The sequence below is a fragment of the Leptodactylus fuscus genome, chromosome 8 (genome assembly GCF_031893055.1).
Source record: "Leptodactylus fuscus isolate aLepFus1 chromosome 8, aLepFus1.hap2, whole genome shotgun sequence".
Taxonomy (NCBI): domain Eukaryota; kingdom Metazoa; phylum Chordata; class Amphibia; order Anura; family Leptodactylidae; genus Leptodactylus; species Leptodactylus fuscus.
The window spans coordinates 27,657,789-27,682,678 of NC_134272.1; the positions used below are offsets into that span (position 1 = coordinate 27,657,789).

Sequence of the window (24,890 nt, forward strand, 5' to 3'; positions counted from 1 at the left end):
GGACTTGTCACGCTATGAAGGCTGCCATGAAAGCAGTTCAACCGAAGGCCCAGGAACAATATAGCATTAAAAATAGAAGTGGAATGGAAAGTGTTCCTACATCCAGTATATTCCGTAATCAGATTAGTAGCTTGTTTTTCCCAAGTGCACCTTTTCTGAATGCTTAAGATAGTGCAGTGCAAAGGACCATTGCCAAAGTACTGGCCGTAGATAAATCTTCTCCATAGAGAACACGCAGTGGAAAATGAACACGCACTTCATAATATGACAAGGCGCTTAGATGTGACTGCCTGGAATCCTCTTGGCACTTCTCTCTATCTTTTATAAGGCGCACTTGTAAATGTCGTAGACCGCTGCTATCAGAGTACGGTCCAATTCCCCCATGAGCTCGGCTGTCATAGCAGGACATTTATCTTCTATACAAACTGGTTACAGTAGTGTTCTACTGAGTCAAGCATGGATGGGCCACATGTGTAAACCAATTTGTTGGAAGGATTACTCTCTAGTGGACATGAAAGTACAATAGACCTTTATTAAATGTGTAAAGAGACTTCGGACTATGGCATGTCCAGAATTGTATCCTTCAGATTCTAACTAGAAGCTTTGCAATAGACAATTTGTTGGACAGTCCGGTTCATTTTTTATCTTGCAATCTGGTCAGGGGTTACCCAAGGACATACCGGCATGACTCTGCTTTCTTTATTGGTTCTCCACTTATATTAAGAGTGGCTTTATCATAACTCAAGGGTCTATCATTTTCTTAAGCTTAGTGCAATGACTGCTGTTACTATAATGGAGGCCAAATAGCTTCTCTGGCAGAATAGATTCATCTGAGTGGTCGCCCTGTAATATTACATCCCTATATGATTATTTGGTCATAAGTGTTCCCCGCAACAATAGCGACTTGCTCTCGGGGTCACAAGCCATCTGAAAGGACCACGGGCGGCTGATGAGTTGATATAGTAGTCGTAGGCCATCACTTCTGCCATGTAAAAAAGTCATAGCCATTTTGGGGTGCAAGATTGTGTTAAGAAAAGGTAGAGAAAGAAAAAACCTTAATTGAACCCTTCATTTTCTGGTTTAGTTTTACGGTGTTTTAACAATTTAACATCATCCTGTGGTTTTTTTTAGAGTAATATCAAATTTCTGTCTATTTTTTTGTCCTTTTACGCTGAAGCCTTATGTTGCGAAATTTAACGTTACCTGCAAAGTGGATGGGATTCTGTCTAATTCTTCCACACATTGTAGAAAATAATCTGCTACATGTCAGTAATATCTGCGGACATGCTGGCGTTTTCCATATAGATATAATAACTAGAGATGAGCGAACACTAAAATGTCCGAGGTTCGAAATCCGATTCGAACATCCGCACACTGTTCGGCTGTTCGAACGGATTTCAAACCCCATTATAGTCTATGGGGGGAAATGCTGGTTTCAGGGTTACGCAAAATTCGTTAAAATTATACTTACCAAGTCCACGAGTGACTGGATTCCCCTTGAAGTCTTCTCCCGGCGCAGCGCCCCCGCGGCGTCTTCCGGCTGGAATTCACTCTGCCTAGGCATCGGGGCCTAGGCAGAGCCGACTGCGCATGCAAGAGCGAATTCCACCCAGAAGAAGACACGGGGACGCAGCGCGGAGAAGACTTCGGAAAGGTAAGAGAAGAATGAGCGTTGATTGGCAGAATGTATAGCATTCTACCAATCAACGCTGGTTCTGCATCGAACTTTAAACTTCGAACAGCTAGTAGTGTTCGATCGAGTACGAGTATTTCGAATACCGTAGTATTCGATCGAACACCTACTTAATCAAACACTACTCGCTCATCTCTAATAATAACGGTATAAGAAACCATGTGTGCCCGAGGACATGAACGGTCCTCTTTAAGTGGGACCTAAACAACTCTTGCACAAGGCAAATCTGGGGCCCATTATTAGGCCCAAGGCTATGAGTAACACATTGGTGTATTGAATATACATTTAATAGTATCTACAGTATGGTCTCTTAGTGTTAGATAACTGCTATAAAACATTGTCGTAATGCTTAGTGAAGGTTATATACTGTATATACTGTGCATAAATATATCACTACGATTTACTTCTGATGACCATTCCATCTGTCTCTGATAAAGAAATATTCTGCTAATGTGTCATATAAATTGACTGTAATCGCTAGGTTCCAATTCAATGGCAGCCATGTATGTCCTAGCTCTCCAAGCATGTACATTGTAGCCTCTTACCAGCACATTCTCAATAACATGTATACAGCAAATACAAGCCAAAAATCAATACTGTCTTTTCATATCTCGCTATTGCGCTCCCTAAGTAGCCAGCAGGACATCGCTTGTATAGAATATTGATTCGGGGCGAGGTTTTTGACATGCGTTTTTCTGTTCAGCTATTTTCATTCCCCTTTGCGGACAATACCGTTCAGCGCCTGCGTTTCTACTTTGCAGTTGATTGAATCTAGGTACATCTAATCTGAAGGAGCGACACAGGGGTTCCCAAACTTCCAGCTCACTGCAAAGTAAAATCCATAGAGGTCCTTCAATAAAATACACTCAGAACAAAGTCTGCCTTACAAGCTAATGTATCGTGTTTTATAGGGCCTAGAGCGTGTTATTCTCGTGGCTGAACACTGACAGCTGAATTTGTTAGGGGAGGACGTAGGATATTGGGATCACCTATACTAGAAAGAATTCGGTGCACAAACCTCACATTACTTTATAGATTGGGCAGAATAATGGCTGAGCGTGTAGCATTCTGCATCAGTGACAAAAATTATTATTTTACTAAATTTGCAAGTAAAAGCAAAAAAATGCAACTACATTGGTTGACACCTTTGAGCTAGATTCTGCCATTTCGGCAGCATGTTCGATTAATAACAAAGAATCAATGCAAAGTTAGCATGCCCGCTATGTATATTTTTCTGCAATGTGTGGATGGGATTAGCCAGAATCCCATTCACTTTGCAGGTACTGTAAAATGCCGTGTATTTTGCTGCAAATTTTATGCCGTGGAAAAATTGCGCAATGTGGTGCCCAGGCCTACAACACTGCAAAAATGTTTTATTATTTATATATGTAAAAATGTGGGGGCAACACGGTGGCTCAGTGGTTAGCACTGCAGCCTTGCAGCGCTGGAGTACTGGTGTTCAAATCCCGCCAAGGGCAAAAAAAACCCATCTGCCAGGAGCTTGTATGTTCTCCTTGTGCTTGTGTGGATTTCCTCCCATTCTACAAAGCCATACTGATGGGGAAAAAATGTACATTGTGACCCTATATGGGGCTCACAATCTACTTAAAAAAAAAACAAAAACAAAAAAACTAAGGACTAGCCTTTCTAGGCTCAAATGCAACACAGTCCCATTACATGTCCATGCTTCAGAAGCAAAAAGTGATTTTGGAAAACACAGCAGGATATGATGTCTTGTGCCATTTTGACCAGTAACTTCAATGGGACCAAATTCAAATAGTGGTTTCAAACCATATATTTTCACCTTGCTTGTGATGCAGTTCTGAAGTGAAATGCAAATCCACCAGGGAATGGGGTTTCTATGATTTATCAGTAAATCCCACTATTCCTGTGCTATCCCTTTAGTTGCCTCCACAAGCCTTTGATGATTTTCATGCAGCGGTGACATGCTGTGTACCCTGGTAACGGCTTCAGCCAAACACTCACCAACGGTCAAATAGCTAGACACCAGACCCAATTTTTTGAGATCCCAGGAAAACAACTTTTGGCTAAGGCCCTACTGGGCAGAAACGTAGCAATAAAACGCAGCTTAAAAAACTGCAGAGAACCGCTGCGTTTTCTGCTGTGGAAAAACGCGCAGGTACGTGCTTTTTTCATCACGTTTTTCAGTTTTGTGCTTCGGAAATTCATATGAATTTTCTGTTAAGTTTTTCATTGTGTTTCTGCTCGAGTTTCTCATGTGCAATAAAGGTAATTGGAAGGCTATGTTGAAAATCCTAAGTGATTATAATCCTCTGTTATTTAGGCCGGGGTCCCACGTGCCGGAAACACCCCGGAAAAAATCGCAGTTTTTTACAGTACTTGCAAAGTGGATGGGATTCATATGAATCCCATCCCCACTTTATGGAAAAAATCACAGCGCGGACACGCTGCAATTTCCAAAACCATTGCGGTTTTGATATCGCAGCATGTCAATTATATCTACGGAAACGCCGGCAGCTTTCCCATAGATATAATTGTAACAGAAAGTCCGCGGAGGAAAACTCTGTAAACTTTCTGTTCAAAGCGCTGCGGTAAAAACCGCAATGCGTTCACGCCGCGGTTGTTCCCACAGCGCTTTAGCGCGTTGGTTCCAGCCCGTGAGGCCTTAACCTCAACCAAGCAAAACAGTGAGGTTTTGTCTGAGGATTTTAATGCTTTTCCGCTGCGTTTCTGCGGAGTTTCCGCAACACATTTATCATGCTGTGTTTTTGCTGCGGTTTTCACACTTTCCATAGAAATCTATGGAGGGAAAAACTCAGCTTTCCGCAGCATTTTTTTTCCGCACTGTGGGGCTATACACTGTACACCAGATAACTCTATACCTTCCAGTACAGCTATAATACGGTATATACTGGACAGATATTTGCTCATAGGACACTGTGAGAAAGCAGAGGTGACACAAAGCGTCTGTCCTTTCATGCCAAGTCAGGAGTGTTGTAAAACATCATGTACCCTATTGAATCTGCATTACAGAACTATAATACCAATATCAGCGGCTTACTGTACTGCAGCTATATTCAAGTCTGTGCCTTTGGTTTACAGGCCCTTGAGACACATGTTTATGCTTTAGATGTCTTTGGCACGCTTTATTTCTTGCAATATCATGTTTTATTAATGCAGTTTTCTTTTACCTTTGTAGGATTCTCTGTAATATTGATCTAAATAACTAAAACTGGCATACATACATTATATACTAGATTATGTAACCGTATTATTGTAGGCTTCTTCATACAGGCAAGCATCCCATCTGCCTGTGGATTAACATTCACTCATTTCTCACTTTAACTCTGGCAGTGAAGGAGTTAAATGAGTGTAAGTGACACTAATAATTTAGAACGATGTCATTGGTTGAGAGTCTCCCCGGGGAGTGTGCGCCTGGAGAGACAAAAGTCACTAAGACTATGAAGGTCATACCCTTACCAGGGACATTACATACAAGCCTTCAACCGGCAAGCGAGTCATCTCTCCATTCACTTTGTCAGATGGGATTGACGGTTTCCTGAAGAGAAAATATTCTGCATTTTAGTTCTGTTGTTTAGTGACAAGCGATTGCTAGGAGAATTGAATATTACAGAATCCAACCTGTTCTCTGGAAGAGATTCAGATAGCCACGAGAGGGGAAGATGCAAATACAATGTTACACATTCAAAAAGCAAGACAACTCATCCCAATCCTCCGAACAAGATACAAGAGCAAGGAATTCTGGGAGTTAATTCAATGAAGTTCCTCTGAATTATCTTTTCTCTAGATAGTTAAACACAAATGAATCCATCTGCGAGGAAGTTTGTCCAATACAGAATTTTTTATTTTATCGCGTTGGTAAATCAAGTGGGAGTCAAAAATTATCCACGTTCTGGCTGTAGAATTTCTTTGAATCAACTTGTCATTTTTCAGCATAATTTCCCTGTTTTTTTCAATATACTTTGTCCATCTGGCTGGAAGCTTTCATATTCCTTCATTAAAAAAATGTTTTAGGCTTAGCTGCAAGGCACCAATACACCGCTGTCCTCACCTCTTCATCAGATGTGAAGCTTCATCCTCATAGGGGTTCTTTCAGATAGTCACTGGTCTATCCAACAGATTAAGCTCTCAAGCATTCTGTTATGGTCGACATGCAAGAGCTAATTCCAGTAGAACACAGAGACTGTCTGATAATAGCAAGTAGAAAAAACAAGCTGTATAAAAACAGAGACAGACCCTGATGCTCCACTAACTGAAACCAAACCAGAACCAAAAATGACTTACAGGGCATATCAGGAATAGGGAGAATAATGGTCCAGGCAAGGTTCAAAAACCAGAAGTCATCAGAGGCAGAATCAAGAGACAAAACAGAAATCCAGGGTCAAATCCGAACAGGTATGTCAATGGCAGAATAACCAGAGAACAAACTGAGAGTCAGAATGAAGCAATCCAATACACACACAATCAAGTTCAGAAACAAACTGGAGAACTATTAGCAGGCACCTGGATCAGGAGGGAGGGGGTTTATACAGGCTTCCTCAGCTGCTGATTGGACAAGCCCAGGAAACTGTAGAATCCACAAAAATCCTCCTTCTATTTCAACGGGAGGCACACACTTCTTTTTCTGCCAGCTGAAATAAATTAGCTAGTGGAAAGAAGAAGACTCCTTCAACTGAAGTGAACGGGAGTAGGAAATCTTTCTGCCAAAGTCAAGAATATTTCTTTGGCAGTTTTTGCACTGCTACAAAATACACTGTGAGGATTTATCCTAAAAGTGCCTTCGATATATAAAAGAAAAGTCAGCTGAACACACTGTTCTTGGTGAGAGTGGCAAGCTGTCTCATGTGTATGGACATTCTCCCAAAAGATGATATAGAAGAAAGTTGTATCTGTAAGTTTATATCTGTAATGGCGTAAGAGATATGTGGCATCAGTCTGGATGTAAAAATATTAACTTGCATTTGGGATATATTCATTCCAGCTCTGATACAGCAACCGTTTTGCTACTATGGTCTATCCAGTGTTCTTTAGAAGATCTGTATGGCGCTTGGTATCCTTGGTGTATAGGACATTAGATTTTAAAGTTGTAAACAAAAAAATATATATTCTGAAATATGTTGTTATACAGGTCAGTGAGGTTAATGGTCACTATTGAAGGTGAAAGGATAGCTTGTGTTGACATCTGATTGTGTTGTATATCAGTAGGAAGGACTGAACGGATAGTCTAGCGTTTCCTCTACAATGGTGGTTACATCATTATTCATAGTTTACGGTTCTCATAGTCATTTATGTTCTTCCTATAGATCAATCATCTTCGCTCGATTTATGGCATTGATTCTTCTCACATTTTCCTTGGTGACTTACTTTATTGATATTGGTGATTTATGAAGGATCTCTGTCATGTACGGACAATGTTCTGTAGACGTTTTCTACTTGAAAATCAAATAATTAACCAATTGATCATTTCAAATGAATTTAAAAAAATTCAAGCCCAACACAGAACATATAGTATATTTATTACAGAACCCTCCAAATGTAGCAGCACATCTACTGAACATTTGCGCTAGGTTCACAATAGCGTTGCCTCTCTGTTATTACAGTCTACCAGGGAACTAAAACAATAGGGATGGCGGTAAGACACAGAGTCTAACCGTAATGAGGTCCATCGGGTGTCCATCGTTTTAAAACTGAATCTGGTGATGGAAAAAGTCCACTTTGTGGGTCCTCTTCCAGCCTCCTGGGTGACATCTCCAGCCAGATACGTTGTTGAAGCTAGTAATTGGACCTCAGTAGTTACATAGGGCAAGCAGACATCATAACAATTGCGCCTCAGACAACTAATGAAACCCAATCATAGATTTCAACAGTCCCCCAGGGCCCCTGATGTTACCCAGGAGGCTGGTAGAAGAGCTAGAGGGAGCAATGAACGCTGGAAGGGATTCATGGAAGGTTGAGGGAAGCGGTGTATGTTCAGTATATATCCATACCTCCCCTACATATTTACTTAGGATGCTCTTAGGATTGAACAATTTTGGCCAAACGGCAATTCCAGTTTGGCCTAGTATGAGTCACCCATCTCCAGCAAAAACATTTGGAGTTTCTTCAACTTTATGATCCACATTTTTCAGAAATAAACTGCAGCATCATTTCAAAAAATAATAAAAATCTTACACCCATTTTCTGGTGTAAAAAGGTGTAAGCCATTGGTTTGCAAGTTTTTATAAGCCATTTGTGTAAATATTTGTGCGCAGACGGTATTTTTACACTGCACATGCCATTTTCTGAGTATAGACTGTTGATGGGTTTACAGAATTTATGGCAAGAAATGCATAAAAATGGACACTACCCTACGGTGTGTGAAATCACTTTTAAGTTAAGGCGGTTGTCTGCCATGGAGGTTTTACCACTAGACTGGTTCTGGTGGCAGGTAAATTGCTGCAATGAGTTACGCATGTCCTTGACCTTGAAGTGTTTTTTATGGCAATAATTTATTCCCTATCTGCTGACTCAGTGTGTGTGTGTGTGGGGGGGGGGGGTCTAACGACTAGGACCTCACCACAATCATAACAGGGTCCTGAATTTTTCCATGTGAATAGAGTGACATTTGTCCATAACTAAGGTTGAGGGATCGGATCCCGATCGGCAATCGAGCAAATTTCATGATCGGGATCGGCTGGAAAATGATAGGAAATTGGATTTTAAAATTGATCCTGAAATCTCAAGATTGGCTCAACCCTAAAAGTGACTTTTCCCATAGAGAAGCATTGACTAGGGTTGAGCAATCGGGATCAGGAAGGATCGGATCCCGATCGGTGATCGAGCAAATTTCACAATCATAATCGGGATCAGCTGGAAAATGATCGGAAATCGGATTTTAAAATCGATCCTGAAATCTCTAGATCGGCTCAACCCTATCCATAACCAGTTCTTTCTATGCGGCTGCCAGTACTGTACAGTCCCATAGACGTGAGTAGAGTGCACATGCATAGTTGCTGCTCCATTCAAATAGACTCAGGAGCCCCATTCTCATAATTGGGGGGGGAGGGGAGGGAATACTGCTATCAAACCTCTCCTGATCTAGCATTTAACTGCTATTCCATGAATAAGGGCATTCCTTAATATCGGAATACCCCTTTAAACCTGTTTTAATTTATGATATAAAATTAAATCTAACCACTGTAACAGGAGTCACACATTTTTCGAACTCTTTTGTAAGTCTCTCTGTAGATCACTGCTAAGACATGCCTGAAAACACGTCCTCCTCATTTGTTGCTCAGTATGACTGGTAGCTCTAGCAGAATTTCCCCGCTGGGCCCTGCCCTCCGCTCCCTTATTCAAACAGCAGAGACCTCAATCCTGTGGCTTGATACTAATGTACTGTTACAGCTATCGATTCTCCAAAGACTGCAAGATACTGTTTATCCAATGTTTGCTTCCTTAATAAGGAGCAAGTCTTGTTATGGCATTGTCTGTCACTGTCAGTATTAGAGGAAGAGAAGGTCTGCTATACACAGGTAATCCTAGACAGTAAAACAAATCCGCCCGAAGAGTTGGCATGTTACTTCAGACTATATAGAGGTGATTTACTAGGCACATGGAAAATGATGAACACATCCATTCAATATAAACAGCAAAAAAACAAATCTACAGCATGTCAGCGCCGGTGGATTACCACATCTGCTATTGTCACCGGTGACACCAAAGGATTAAATTCATCAAAATGTCAGAGATTCTTTCACTCCTGTAACAAGTTGTTGGCAGGTAGATATCCATATAGTACAGGGATGGGCAACCTTGCTCATTTAAATAAAATCAAAATAAAAAATGAGTTACGCGGCATGCCAGATAATAGTTAAGGTTGCCAATCTCAACATAAAAGTTAGATAGTGGGACTTGTAGCTGTACATAGCATAGAATTTGGCTATAGAAACAGCCCCTCAAAATGGCCATGAAAAAATATTTTATCGTGAACCTTAGTCATCTGAATGTAGCCTAAGCCTTGGTTCACATCCTCGCATGGGGACCTCCCGAATGGACTACCGAACGCATTTGCAAGCGGTGTGCAGTGAAAGCACATAGACTATAATGGGGTCTGTGTACTTGCCGTGAGATCTCCGCACGAGTCATGTGGACAGGAAAGTAGATTGTGAAATACTTACCTGTCTGCATGTTCTCTGCAGAGATCTCGCAACAAGCACACGGACCCCATTATAGTCTATGGGGATCCGTGTGCTTTCACTGCACACCGCTTGCAAATGTGTTCGGTAGTCCATTCGGGGGGTTCCCCATGCAGACTAAAGGTTTCTTAATAAGTGTATCAAAACTAAAATTTCTGTTTTATGTTTATTGTACTGATACATTCATTCAACCCCTGCTTACTCATGCAGTACTGTAAGGCTAGGTTCACAGCCTGTTGTTCTGACACAATGACAGATGCAGATGGAGCGCCCTCTGTTTACTTCCATCATCATTCAGTACAAGGTTGAAAACAAGATGGAAATTTTCTTCTGTCTTGTTTGTTATTGTTTTAAACAGAAGATAAAGCGGATAAGATGTTTTTTATGAATCGCAAAACTTACTGGATTTAATCGCCTGTGCCTCTTACCATGACTGATAGGAGCCCTGCAGAGACCCTGACGCCCCTTAGTCCCCATCACCATATAATGTTCCCCTAGTCCCCCCCCCCCCGCACCGCATAATGTTCCCTTATTGACAAAATAATAACACACCAAGAAGGAACTATTGGACGTTCCGTAAATGAAACTTTATGCGTGAATAAAATTCTGATATTCAGATGCAGCAGAGCTAACCTAAATTTCTGCAACTGGGTGAACTGCTGCAGCATCATATCTTATCACAGAAGACAAGAAAAACTAATACAAGGTCACTCGAAAAACATTCTTCAATAACTTTTCATTGGTTTTTGATGTCTTTTTCCTTAAGATATCACACAGCAGCAGTTTAACCCATTGCTGAAGTTCAGGTTAACTCTGTGGTAAGTGAGGACAGTATTAGAGCAACAGGGTAAGCTTATTGGGAAAAATGGCATACTGTAATGGAATTAGACTCAAGAATCCATTTCGGCCACCTTTGGCCTGGATACAAGATGAACTGTGGTTGAGCATGGAGGTGGTAAGGTTCCTACTTGACGGTATCCTACTTGATTGATGATAAATCTGACAACTGGGCAGGCCAAGGAGATTTTGTAATATGATAGAGGCTTTCCTGGAAAACCCTGACTCTGTGAGGGTGAGCATTTTCCTGCTGAAAAAAATATCAATTTAGGAGCTTCTCCATGAGAGATCATGATTAGAGATGAGCGAATAGTACTCGATCGAGTAGGTATTCGATAGAATACTATGGTATTCAAAATACTCATACTCGATCGAGTACCACTCCCTTTTCAAATGTAAAAGTTCGATGCAGAACCAGCATTGATGGGCTGAATGTTATACAGTCGGCCAATCAACGCTGGTGCTTCTCCTACCTTTAGAAGTCTTCTCCGTGCATCTTCCCCGCGGCGTCTTCCGGCTCTGAATTCACTCTGCCAGGCATCGGGCTTGGGCAGAGCTGACTGCGCATGTCCACTTGTAGTGCGGGCATGCACAGTCGGCTCTGCCCAGGCCCGATGCCTGGCAGAGTGAATTCAGAGCCGGAAGATGCCGCGGGGACGCTGCAAGGAGAAGACTTCTCGGAGGATCCAGCCCGACCCTCACTCATGGACTTGGTAAGTATAATTTGATCGAATGTTGCCTACCCCTGAAACAAGCATTTCCCCCTATAGACTATAATAGGGTTCGATATTCGATTCGAGTAGTGGAATATTGAGGGGCTGCTCGAAACGAATATCGAACCTCGAACATTTTACTGTTCGCTCATCTCTAATCATGATGTACATTGCTGAGCTGTTAGTGTCTCCACTGTTGCTTCTCCACTGTTTCCGATGCACCTCATGTTTTTCCTCTAGCCCCTACTGTTTTTGAGCAATCAGTGCAGTTCATTTTGGTGCTGGGTATGCTAATGAGTCTTCTGTCATGTGGGTGGTCTCCGACAGGAGCAGTCATCTAAATAGCATATCATACACCAAAAACTAACTGCATTGACTTCTAGGGAGTGGTGGGGGCTAGAGGAAAAATTCCAACTGAGTCAGAATCCGTGGAGAAGCATGAATGGATGCAAAAAAAAACCCTGGACTTGGCAGAGTTGGTAAAATGTCTTCTTTAAGTTTTAACTTCATTCCTTATTCCCCTCCCTGTCTTGGTATTACAATGATGCCTTGTCATTTTGTTAATGTGAAATCTTTAAAACTGACAACTATTGCATTGATGGCCAATGTTCTCAGAATGTATAGAAAGGATGGAAAAGGTAAAGCATCCACGACACTGTTTGGGTAACACAGCAGCAACGTGAGCAATGAAATGATTGCTTTTGTGTCAAAATGGCAGAATGAGGAGACAAATGTCATCAGGGACCCAACTTCACAGCAAGGGTGGATATAAATTCTATCTAATTTGTCTACAAAACAGAATAAGGGCATGTATCCCATTAAGAGGAACATGACAAGACGTAAGAAGTGTGCTTTAGATTAATTACAGGAGGGCTTTGTTCTGAAGATGAGAGGGAACCGGAGCGGCCAGCAAAGGAAGTCTTCTTGCGTCTTTGCCTTGTACTTAAGCACAATTCTAAGCAGCGGAACAACGGGCAAAAGCAGTTTTATGGTAAATAGAATACTTAGATATTCATGAATCCAATTCTAGTTTAATTAATTAAAGGACATTTCCAAAATATTGACATGATAAGCTATCATTAATGTAACATTGGTGGAAGCCCAACACCTAGCACCTACGCAGATCAGCATATATCAGTGCTGACATGGAGGCAGGTAACGTAATACTAACTCTAAGTTTTAGACTAGACTAGACCAGTCTTAAACTGTAGCCTATTACATCTGGTTTGCTAGTGTAGTTGGCATTGTAGTGTTCTTACAAGTCATTGTTTATGCCATATTAGCCTATGCGTATACATTTGTACAGTAGTGTTTATGTATGGTATATTAGTTAACTAGGGGGGGATAAATCTCTTGACTTTGATAATCTTGGACTGTGATACCTTATGATACCTCTTGGCTTTGAATCAGCTTTTGTATCCTAAGAATATCTGGCGCCTGCTAGGGCCCAGAGCGCGTAGGGGGCCCACTCAGGTACTGAAAAGAGCGCTTTCATCAATATAGATGGAACTGTACTGTATGGGGAAATGTGGGGGAATAAAGGGGCATTGTACTATATAGGTGCATAGAAGGCCATTATAAGAGGGAATAAAGGAGCAATATACTGTATGGAGGTATAAGGAACCAGTATATGGGGGAATAAAGGAGCACTGGACCGTATGGACGTACAAGGGACCATTATATGGAGGTATTGTACTGTAATGGGGAATAAAGAGCCATTGTACTTTATGGGGGCAAAATGAGCCACTATATGGGCCACTGTACTGTGTGAGGGCATTATATGCTGGGTACAAGTGGGCCATTTTACTGTATGGGGGCTTAAGGAGGACATTACACTGTGGAGAAGGGGAACATTATACTGTATGGACGTGTAAGGGGCCATTATACATGTGGGGGTAAGTTCGTTATAGTTGCAGAATTCACCCACAGTTTTCGATCTTTGCAAGGTTGAAAGTTATGAAAGACATATAGCATTCCAGCAGGTCGCCACAGCACAAACAATCCAATTTCGGTTTTGCATTGGTACCTTTTACAGAAAGACACTGCTGCCACATGAGTTGTACAACAAAGTGACCCACTGTGGCTCTGTTACCCAAGAGCCCACACAAACCTGGAGCCGGCCCTGATGATAGTAGAAAGTTGTCAAATCCTGCTGAATATTATGATTCAAAGAATTCTAAATTTAAAAGAAACAAAAACAAATTTGCTACATTAATTGTCTTTACAAATGACTTTGTCTACATGGCTGGTAATTACAGGCTTTACCGTATTATCATTACATACTGCTTTCTTTGTAATATTTATTTATCTAGACTTTCAACAGTAACAGAGAAAACATGTTATCTTGCTTAAAATATTAAAATGTCTGTGAGATTTTCAAAAATTTTGAGTATTTTACCAATCAGTGAATAAAATAAGAAGTCTTAAAATTCTACAAGTAAAATCAAGCGCTTCAAGTAGCCCAACGTTCCTTGTAATTTCCTCTGCGGCTCTTGTAGGACTGAGTATCTATTCTCTTTGACTTTGTACTGTGGATCCAAGGGTCCACTAGTCTATCATGTACCACTCCTACACCAGTAATCCACTGGAATATAGTCTCTCTCCATTTGCCTCTAGTAAATGCCTCCAATTTTGTAACTTAGACAAGTGATCCCTGCACCATTCCAAGAGTGGACCACAAAACATAATGTTTTGTTTGCTTCTTATGAGGGACTGGCTTTTTAAACAGTTTGCAGTCTTCAGCACCAACATCTGGCGAATGGAGTACAGAGGCTGAGATGTGTCATGGTGTGCCAACTTGTGGAGCATTTTTGATCACTTACGAGATGCAGCAACCTTACAAAATGTGGGCCGATATCTGAAAAGCGCTGCAGAATATGTTGTTGGTATATGAGAAAAAGAAAAAGAAAAATTATATATCCAAATATGAAGCTAAGCGTCCCAAAAAAATTTGAAAAAAATTTACTAAAAAGTCATAAAACTAAAATGTAATATTACAGTGTCACTGGCAGAATTACACGTCTAGAGTCTGCCCTTCCAGTTGTGATGCAGCTGATGGTTATCCTCCAAATTCTATATCCTCCAAGGTTCAGTTAGACCAGTGATTCCCAAAGTGATCCAGATGGACCCCCAGGGGTCTCAGCCACGACGTGATTGCCATTGTTAGATCTAATCTTCACATTTTTTGATGCGTTTTGGGAATATGGTAGAAATGTAGCAGCAGGGGTTCCCCGAAACCAGTAAAGGTTTGAAAGTGTTCTACGAGAAAAAAAAGTTTGGGATCCTCTAAGTTAGACTATAGGGCAATAGGGCTTGTGGCATTTTTCTTACCCCCAAGTTTCATGCCAAGTAATCTCCTTTGTCCTTTGCACTTAACCTCTTAACCTATCCAAGACCAGGGTTGCCAGGACCCTCTTACTCGTGTACTTGCTAAGATGCAACCAAAGAATACACGCTTGCAGGATTATTGTTACCTTTATTTTATGTAAATAGTCATTGACATAAGTCACGCTAGGTTCAAACTAGTGTTCGGGTTTTCGTTCTTAAAAAGTAGACTTAGAAATAGACTATCATGGGGTCCGCTGGGTTTCCGCCCAGTTTCTGCCTGAAAAATGTGCAGAGAAAAGACCTTCCACCACCTAACAAGATGATGTAATATAAAATGCACAAAGTATAAAGAATTTTTTATTGCATACAGTCATGCTGGATGTCACACCGTTACAATATTTTTTTCCCCCATGCCCCCCGATCCCATCTACTAAAGAGGTTGTCTCTCTATGACATGAACTCCTGTCCAGATTAATGGTCCAGGGAGCCATCTAACACGTGCCAGCGTTTCCACACTAGTCTTTAGCAGAAATTCGCTGGAGTAACATGTGCTAAGCTTATTAAGAGACTTAAATTATATAGTAAATCTGTCAAGACGCGAGAAGCTAGACTTCTTTTCACTAAGCACTTTTCAGAAGAGCGATGACAGCGGCAAAAAATAACCTAAAATCGGTAATTTGCAACTGTTATAAACCAGTTTTCTGGCAGAAAATCCTCGATAAATTCACCTAGCGTTCATACGTTGAGATGTCGGGAGTTAGGTGTGGATTCTGCTGACATTCCCCTATCAATGCATACAAGTAAAACCCCATCCGCATGCTCAAGAAAAGCCGCAGATGTGCTCCATTGTACTATGGTGGTGCCAGGCTGTGGACAGATCTCCTGGATCAGCCGTGCTAATTAAAAGCAATAAGGAATTCTGTGGACACACTTGTCTTCTTGTGTTGACTCATGTGTTTCTTCTTACAGATGATGAGGAATTAGAGGTTTACACTGACACCAGGCCCCCAGGTTTCAATGCTAACCGCAGGAGAAGCAGAGCTGTACTATATCACCTATCTGGACATCTGCAAAAACAGGATAAGAGCAAGCTGAAGCTCAATAATGTAAGTGTAATGGATAAACTATATATTATTATTGTTATTATTATTATTATTATTATTATTATTATTATTATTATCCATAAGGTCCTAATGTCTTTGCAGTCTTATAGCTTGGACAACTGGCAAAGAAGATCTGTCACCTAACACCCTTTTTAAACCTTTCACCACCTCCAACTCTACATCATGTATTATCTACTGCTCTACTGATTCTGGCACATTTGGAATTTTTTCTCTAGCCCCCACCATTCCTGAGCAATCAATGCTGTTAGTTTTGGTCCTTAATATACTATTTAGGTTCTGTACAGTCAGGAGGGCGGAGTCAGGCAGGAAAAGGCAAGGGGTTTGATTCTGAGCTCTGACACCAGCAGCCTCTCATTGGAGCTCTGAGTCACACCCCCTGCCTGACACCGCTCTACTGACATTACAGAGCTTAAATGGTACATCAGGCTCCAAAACTAGCTGCGCTTGTTGCTCAGGAATGGTGAGGACTAGAGAAAAAATTCCAACTGTGCTGGAATCAGTGGAGTAGCGACTATTAACAGGTGCTAAGAACTAGAATTGGAGAAGGTGATGAAAAGTCCTCTTTAAAGGGAGTTTGTCACCAAAACCCAACAAATCAACTCAGTCCCACAGGTAGATAGGTTAAAGTCACCTGAAACAAACAGGGTTTTGCCCTTGTGAATTAGTGCTTCAGTTGCTCAGTTGTCAATATGCAGGCAAGCTCTTTGGAACAATGAGGGTGTTACTGTTGCACCTTTATTGCCCCAAAGAGATCATTTCCATATTAACAAAAACAGTGATATTTCAGCAGCTGTGACACCAATTTACAAGGGCAAAATACTCCTTGATTCAGGTGACCCAAAAGGTTCTGGGTGACACTTACTTTAAGGCCATACCTTAGCACAAATGGCATAAACTTTGTATATTTGGCTAACCAAACCAAAGGCTACAGTCACTTGTGGTGGAATCCACAGTAGTTTGCATTACGACGTAAGTGGATCCCCTTGCAAGACCCCATCTGCCCACAGTATGTTCCTCATCTTGGGCTATAGACATGAATATTCACCACAGATTTCTGCTTTTTAGTGTATAGAGTTAAAAATGCAGTGAATCCACAGCACAATCCAGTGTAAAATGAATTACGGCAGATTGATATTTATGAGTCTGGTGTATTAATATAGAGAACTCCCCGCACTCAGTAATGAATCCCATATATACATGCTACAGCAGCCATCAGTCACTGATAAGTCGCCAGCTAAAAGATAATGGGCCACGGTGCCAATAGATCATTGGCCCTGGTACCAACAGTTAAGCTTGAGGCCCTCCTAACCCCAATCCACCCCTCGGCATTCGGCACATTTGTGCCATTACATTCTAAATTATTTTTTCATCAATGGAGTGATGTGAGGGCTTGTTTTTTGTTGGGTGACTCATAGTTTACATTTTTAAGGCGGAATAAGAAAACTGTAGCAATTTTTATAGAAGTTTTTTTTTTTAGTGTTCATTGTAAAGGTAGAATAATGTATGGGGTCTTTTTTTTGCAGTGCTAATATATACTTATTCTTACATTATATTAGACATTAGAATGTAGTGCACACAGCTTTATACAGCTTCTGAACTGGTGCTGCCATCAGTGTGTTGTAATAGTATATCACTGAGCTGGAAGAGGTTAGGCTGAACAGCTGTCATTGTGGCAACACGGTGGCTCAGTGGTTAGCACTGCAGTGCTGGAGTCCTGGGTTTGAATCCTGCCAAGGACAACATCTGCAAGGAGTTTGTATTTTCTCCCCGTGTTTGTATGGATTTCATCCCATATTGCAAAGACATACTGATATAGAACAAAATGTACATTGTGAGCCCTATATGGGGCTCACAATCTACTTTTTTTTTTTTTTTTTTTTTAAATGTTGCCATGTTTTTAGTGGTTAGTACCATGGATCGGTCAATATAATATACTGCAGATAAAGTGTTTGTTATTTGGGAACAAAAGGTTATTTAGTACAAATTGTACAAAAGTGACACCTTATAGTCTAACATGCGTTACCATGGCCTGATTTTGAATTTGCCATATAAAGATGTGTAGGGTGATGTTTTGCAGTTACTGATAGGGTGATGGGATTTTCATGTTGTATTGGTTTTTTGTATTGTTTCCCTGGCGTATCGCCACAGTAGCTGACAACAGACTTTATGGTAGACCTCCTAGATGATGCATACTGGCCCCTTTAAGTGCTACTAAAAATAATACCGTACAGGTAGCATAAAACCTGTATTATTGTTTCTACAACCACTAACAGTACAGGATGCATTCATAACAGTGGTCTGCAAGTGGTCAATAGGTCAATGTTTTTGTCTGCAGATGGCTGAAAAGTATGCATTGCTTGATATACTATATACAAGGCAGTGAGATATATAAACGTTGCACTCTGCTTTAGTCTGTATCCAAATATTAGACAATCTGATGACATCATGGCGGCCATTGCAATTAGGAATATCCAGTGTACACCGTGTCCCCTTGTATTGTCAGCTATTTTATTATTCATACTATATCGTGGACATATTCTATTCAGTAGACTCTCCATTTAAAGGGTTAAAAGTTGCTCGTGCCTAACTAGCCTCTGAATTATTCACCAATAAATTATCCAGTTCAGTCCTGTTAAATAATAGAAGGGCACTTTTTTTGTGTGAGATATTTTAGGAACAGGGCTATTAGGAGGGTTGCTCTTCTGCGGCACCTGCTTTACCCATTTTATTATCATTTTATATCTCATTCTTTATGCAGAAGAGAAGCCGTCACATTCTGTTTAGAATCTTAATTATTTACTCCCGCCTGATATTTATTCTTACCTAGGGTTGAGCCGATCTTCACTTTTCAGGATCGATTTTAAAATCCGATTTCCGATCATTTTTCATTCGAACCCGATCCCCATTCCAATCCCAATGCAAGTCAATGGGATTTTTTTTATTAATCGGAGATCGGATTTTAAAAGCAATCCTATTCACTATACAGCATGGAATCTAACAATTGAACGCTTTAATTGTTAGAGCCCACGCTGTGTAGTGAATCACTAAGTAGCCAGAGGATTTTTTTTTAATCCTCTGGCTACTTAGTCCCCCCTGGTGTCCACTTACCTGCAGAGATGGCTGCTCCGGTGCACGGTGTTTTTCTTCGCCTCGCTGCCACTCCATGCTGCTCTTCTCGCCTCGCTGCCCCCTGCTTCACAGATTAGGAGAGTGTGGGCTGGTTAGGAGAGTGTGGGCGGGTACTGGGAGGAGAGACGTCACGTCTCCCTGTCCTGTACCCACCCACACTCTCCTAAGCCTCAAGCCCTTCCTAGCTCTTTAAACACTAACCTGGGAGGCGGCGGCAGCGAGGCGAAGAAGAAGGAGAACACTAGGCACCGGAGCAGCCATCTCTGGAGGTAAGTAGCTACTAGAGATGTTAGTTTCGTCTCCCATTAGAATGAATGGAGGCAGCCGGCGCGCAGGGGGTTAAGGCTGTGTGCCGGCTGCTTCCATTCATTCCTATGGAACCGCAGCGGAGCCTTCACACTGAGTATACACTCCACTCAGAATGAGCGGAGCGTATACTCAGTGTGAAGGCTAAGCAAAGCATTGTGGGAAATAGTACCGATCTCGATCCCACCTAAAAAGATCGTGTTCGGAATTCCGATCGCGATCGTGAAATTTTCTCGATCGCCGATCGGAATCCGATCTTTTCCGAACATGATAACTCAACCCTATTCTTACCTTTTCTTAAAAAAAGAGCCTATGAACTAGGGTGGTACTGTTTCTGATAAAAAGATGAATAACACATGCATACACCCTATATTATATCCTAGAGCTGCTTTCACAATTCTGTAAACTTTAGAGCCAGAATTTCCTACTGAATAAGGTTCCCCAGTTATTTCTTGCTGGACAATAGGGTGGTATTCTAAAGTAAGGGGCAAACCAATTATTACACAGTTCTTCTCTCCGCCAGTTTACACAGCGGAAACCCATCCGACTCACAGCGGACCCCATTATAGTCTATGGTGTCTGTAGGTTACTATTGTTTTAGTGGATGGGCTCCATTGTTTGACCCAAACAACGGGGGAACCCAACGCAAGTGTGAAGCTAGCTATATATTCCACATGAAATGATAATTCTGATCATTTCATCTTTTTTTTAGAGTTCTATGTTGTACCATTCCTCTGTAATTCCTCCTAGAAGTGATGGAATAAAATTGCCAATTGGGTGTTAATGCACCCAGCAACTACTGCAGCCAAAAACTCCCACCATTTTAATTTTTTAAATTTTCCAGTAGCTGCTGCATTTTCCCCCCTAGGCTTAAACTCGAGTCAATAAGTTTTTCCCAGTTTTTTGTGGTAAAATTAGGGGTCTCGGCTTATATTCGGGTCGGCTTATACTCGAGTATATACGGTATATTCATGGACAGACCCAGTAACATGAAGGGCAGCAGACATGGCTGTGCAGCATTACTACTGACTATTCTCATATAGGCCTTCTTCAGTCTACATCATTGTGTTCTGTATAACCTAGCCATAACAGCTATGCTGTATCTGTTTCAACATACCCCATGTATTCCCATTGACTTTAATGGGGAATGTTGGGGTTTTATCAGTATCCCAGTATTTCTATCAGCAAAACTGTGACATACTTGCCATCAACATTATTGGAAAGAGTGATGGAAAGGTTTCATGCCCTTGACCGAGTATCCGTCAGAGTGTACGCCGACTTTCAGGTCTGTGTTTCTCTTTTGACAGATCTGAATAGGACCCGCTCTAACAATATTGGAGTGACACTTGGATAGCACACTTGGCTTTGTGCATGGTGCATAAGTGGTTGACCTTCAGAATATAGTTATTACCAATCCACAGAATAGGTGATAAATGTATGACCCCCTTGGGGGTCTAACCATTGGGACTCTCACCGGTCACAAGAACAAATTTTTGAGTCTTCTGTACACACACTATGAGTGCATTCACACAGGGAATGGAGCCTCATTGCGTTCGGAGGACCAACACAAATATTCAACTATACTTCATTGTAAATTCTGCCCACATCTGTCTCTCATCGTAAAATACCTAACACGCCAGAGACCTGCTAACTAGTATGCCGAGCGGAGCTCTTCCAGTGTGTTGGCCCTTTCACTCGCCTATTTTACAAATCTGGCGATCACTTTGTACTGCTCCGAAAGTTTTATCTGTTGTTTAGCTGCGAAAAACAGGCTGGATGACAGCTCGTCCCCTCTCAACTCCGCAGGAACCAAAGCGGCGCTTAAAAAAATCGCTGAAAGGCCAGAGTCGTGCTCTGGAAATGAAAATGTAAGCTGACCTCCCCTCTGAATATTGCATGAAGGAACATTTCTGGGATGTTTTCAACAGCTGAAACTGCAGGCAGGCGCTTGGTATTAATGCAGGGGGGTGATTTATGTAATAATATAGTACATGGCAATGCAGTACATAGCAAAAAGCTAAATAATTGTCTAACATTTATCATGGCACCAGCAAGATATTACTGCACGGGTCTTAGCTACATAGAAAGGATGAACACAGTTTTGCTGATAATGGGAATCTATCAGAGATGCGGCCAGTAGAGACACCACTAAATACTAAAGAGGCTTTCCTACAACCTTACCTCCTATTATAAGGGCACATATTGAACAATGGAGGGCACAATGACGAGGTGTATTAAATATAGATGAGCAAGTACTATTCAAAACGGCAGTTTTGAATAGAACGCACCCATAGGAATGAATGGACGTCCAGCGTCCATTCATTCCTATGGGTGCGTGCTATTCGAAACCCCTTTACCCTTGTTATTCCAGTCTCTAAGAATGAATTCATATGTGTGTTTTAACTCCATGTTCACTCACTGGATAACTTAGAAACCAAAAGTCCTCACGAAATCTGCAATAAAATAATAATAATAGAAATCCATCCTAATAATGTATTTTTCATGCCAATCCAAATCTGAAGTGTATCTACCGTACTTTTCACAAGTAATGTCACACCATAATCTTCCTGTTATGCTTAGTTCACATCTGCATTGGTATTCCGTCCGGGGGAGTCCGCATGGGACCCCCCTAATGGAATACCAAACGCAACTACAAGAGGTGTGCAGTAAAAGCACACGGACCCCATAGATTATAATGGGGTCCATGTGCTTGCCGCGCACTGCCCACACGAATCATGCGGACAGGAAAGTAAATAGTGAACTACTTTCCTCTCCGCATGATCCCTGCGGAGATCTGGCGGCAAGCACATGGATCCCATTATAGTCTATGGGGTCCATGTGCTTTTACTACACACCGCTTGCAGTTGTGTTCGGTATTCCTTTCGGGAGGGTCATCATGCAGACTCCCCCGGATGAAATACGAACGCTGATGTGAACGAGGGCTTACTAATACAGAGCAAAATGGGTCCATATACAGATGGTTATGGATGAAAGCTTTGTATGGAGCTGATTCCGAAATAGGTTGTTTATGGTATTGCAACTCAGTCCCGTTAAAGTGAATGAAGCTGAGCTACAAAGCGGTGAGCACTAAAAGGACACGGGCCCCATAGACTCTAATGGGTCCGTGTGTTTTTCCGCATGGTCTTCACATGAGTTATGAGGAGAGGAAAATATTGCATGAAGTATTTTCCTCTCTGCATGAATTGTGCAGACACCGTGTGGAAAATACATGGACCCTATTATAGTCTATGGGGTCTGTGTGCTTTTATAAGCTCACCGCTTGTCAATGCATTCAGTATTCTGTTTGGGGGTCCCCATGCAGACTCCTCGAACGCAGATGTAAACTAGGCCTCAGTTTAAAATTCATTCCTGTTAGAAAATAAATGATATTGTTTGTAAGTAAATGAATCTGAAAAGACAAGGTTCTAACGCTTTGTTCCATCTCCAGCGTCATGTCTTATTCCTTTGTTAATCACTTTGCCACCTTTGCTTTTGCTTTCGAAGCGTCTGGTGAGGAAAGGGAAAAGAAAATCGGTTTCCGTGAAGGAAAAAAACAGCATGGAAAACCCTCCCAGTCCCCAATTAGTGAGTAATAAAGAGAATGTGAATGTGGTGGTGAAAAGCAGGTGTTATAATGCCAGGCCCTGGCCTCCGGCTGCATTATAAACCTGGCGCCACTCAAGCACTGACATTGCACCTTTTTGCTCTGGCAAAATCCAATGTCACCGCCTTGTGCTTGATTGATGCAAAGAATAATCCAGATTATTCTTTCTGAGCTATGAGTGTAGTATTGCTAAGGTTTCCCTGCACTGAGGTCAAACTGTGATATGTGTCAAGTTATACAAATGAAATGCTGTATATTTTATTTCTGATTTTTCTGAACGAGAATAACCTAAAACTATAAAAGACAGTATTATCATCATAGAATAGATCTAAGAATGGGTCGTCTAGTTATGCCGCACAATACAGAAATGTTGCAATGTGTCTTGTCAGGGCTCGTTCACATCTGCGCCCGGTCTCCGTTCTTCAGGTTTCCGTTTCCTGCAAAAAACAGAGGCAGGAGACGGAAACCTGCAGGAGTCTCTCACCCATTCATTTGAATGAGTTTGAAAGCTGTCCGGCCGTGAGTGGTGGTGAGCGTTTTATGCTCTCCGCCGCGAAACCGTTTTTTTTAATCCGGACACAGAGTCGGACATGTAGGACTCTGTGTCCGGTTTAAAAAAACAGTTTTTGCAGCGGAGAGCATAAAACGCTCACCGGCGCACACAGCCGGACCCGGTCTGTGGTTTCCTTCTTCTTGCATGCAGAAGATGGAAACCAAAGAACGGAGACCCAAATGCAGGTGTGAACCGAGTGTAAGAGGTTTTCACTCTGTGAATTGCTGTAGGTACTCTGTGTGTCACCCTAAGGTGCCTCCCTATAACAATGTGTCATGAAGATATTCTCATCTAGAAACAGAGTATCAGCATATCATTGTACAGCATCTGATGGTCAAAAACATGACAAAAACAATGCAACAAATCAATGGCAAGGATCCTAAGATGAGTGGAGTCTAGTCTAGTAGACCTATTCAAACTCTGAGTTTTGTGCCAGTAAGCCTGGTTGCATCTGACTGCTTGCTTACCACCGGCCATGGAAGAAAGGCACGGCCGGCACATGCCTGTGCACCAGCTGTGCTTCTGCGGCCCCCTTCATTCAATGAATAGGAGCCATGGAAGCACGGCTGCAAAATAGGACAGGAAAAGGACCTGTTCCCGTTATCCTTGAGCTGGTGGGTGGAGACAGCCATACACTGCAGAAACTAAATAGAGGAGAATCTGCTCTATAACTGTCTCTTTTTCGAAAGGCCATGCAGGACATATATTGAGAGGTACTGACATATACTGATGTGAATAAAGTAATTTGGTTGCAACAGAAAGCTCCTTTTTAGCACCAGCAGTACACTAAACCTGTTTTTCTGCTGTTATCTTTCTCTCCTTCCTGCACCTCCTTTTCACAGACTTCTATAGACATTTAGATTGCAGTTGGTCTCAAGATGGATATAGCAAGATATATGTCAGTTTAGCAAGACAGAGGGAAAGCAGGGAATCATCCTGATGAGAGCAGAAGGAAGCATTTTTCTCTGATAAGTTATATTACATAGTTGCATTTAATATTGATTTATGCAAAGTGTTTTGAAAAGTTAGTGACCATGAAACTGGGACCATATTATGGCTCTTGGGTCTCAGCCTTACTTACGTTCTTTGCAAGTTCTGTATACAAATTATATAGCAACAATGGTGATTTCCTACGATATATAGGCGGGGATATAATTTGTCTTTAGCAAATGTCCTCCACTGATGGGGTTAGTATCATAGACACCCGTAGACAAGTCTCTTTCAATCTTTGTATATCTCATCAGTGCATGATCTGGAACATTGATCTCTGCAGAGCAGGATTTGGAGAGCACCCAGGAGTTCATCCACCAGGATAATAGTGAGGTGGTATAGAAGGCATCCAACAACAATTCACTATAAATTATTCAGTGCAAGCTTTCTTGTAGTCATATGTATTCACATTCTCACAGCTACTTCATAACAAC

General features: G+C 41.6%; 1 protein-coding gene across 2 annotated transcripts in view; it reads left to right on the forward strand.

The window, feature by feature from the left end:
- The window catches only part of LOC142216862 (voltage-gated delayed rectifier potassium channel KCNH8-like), a 322,754-nt gene that overhangs the window by 214,786 nt on the left and 83,078 nt on the right, over positions 1–24,890 (forward strand). For both annotated transcript variants that reach the window (XM_075284942.1, XM_075284943.1), the window contains exon 4: positions 15,720–15,856. In XM_075284942.1, coding sequence (XP_075141043.1) covers positions 15,720–15,856 — 137 coding nt within the window. The remainder of the gene's footprint in view (positions 1–15,719; positions 15,857–24,890) is intronic.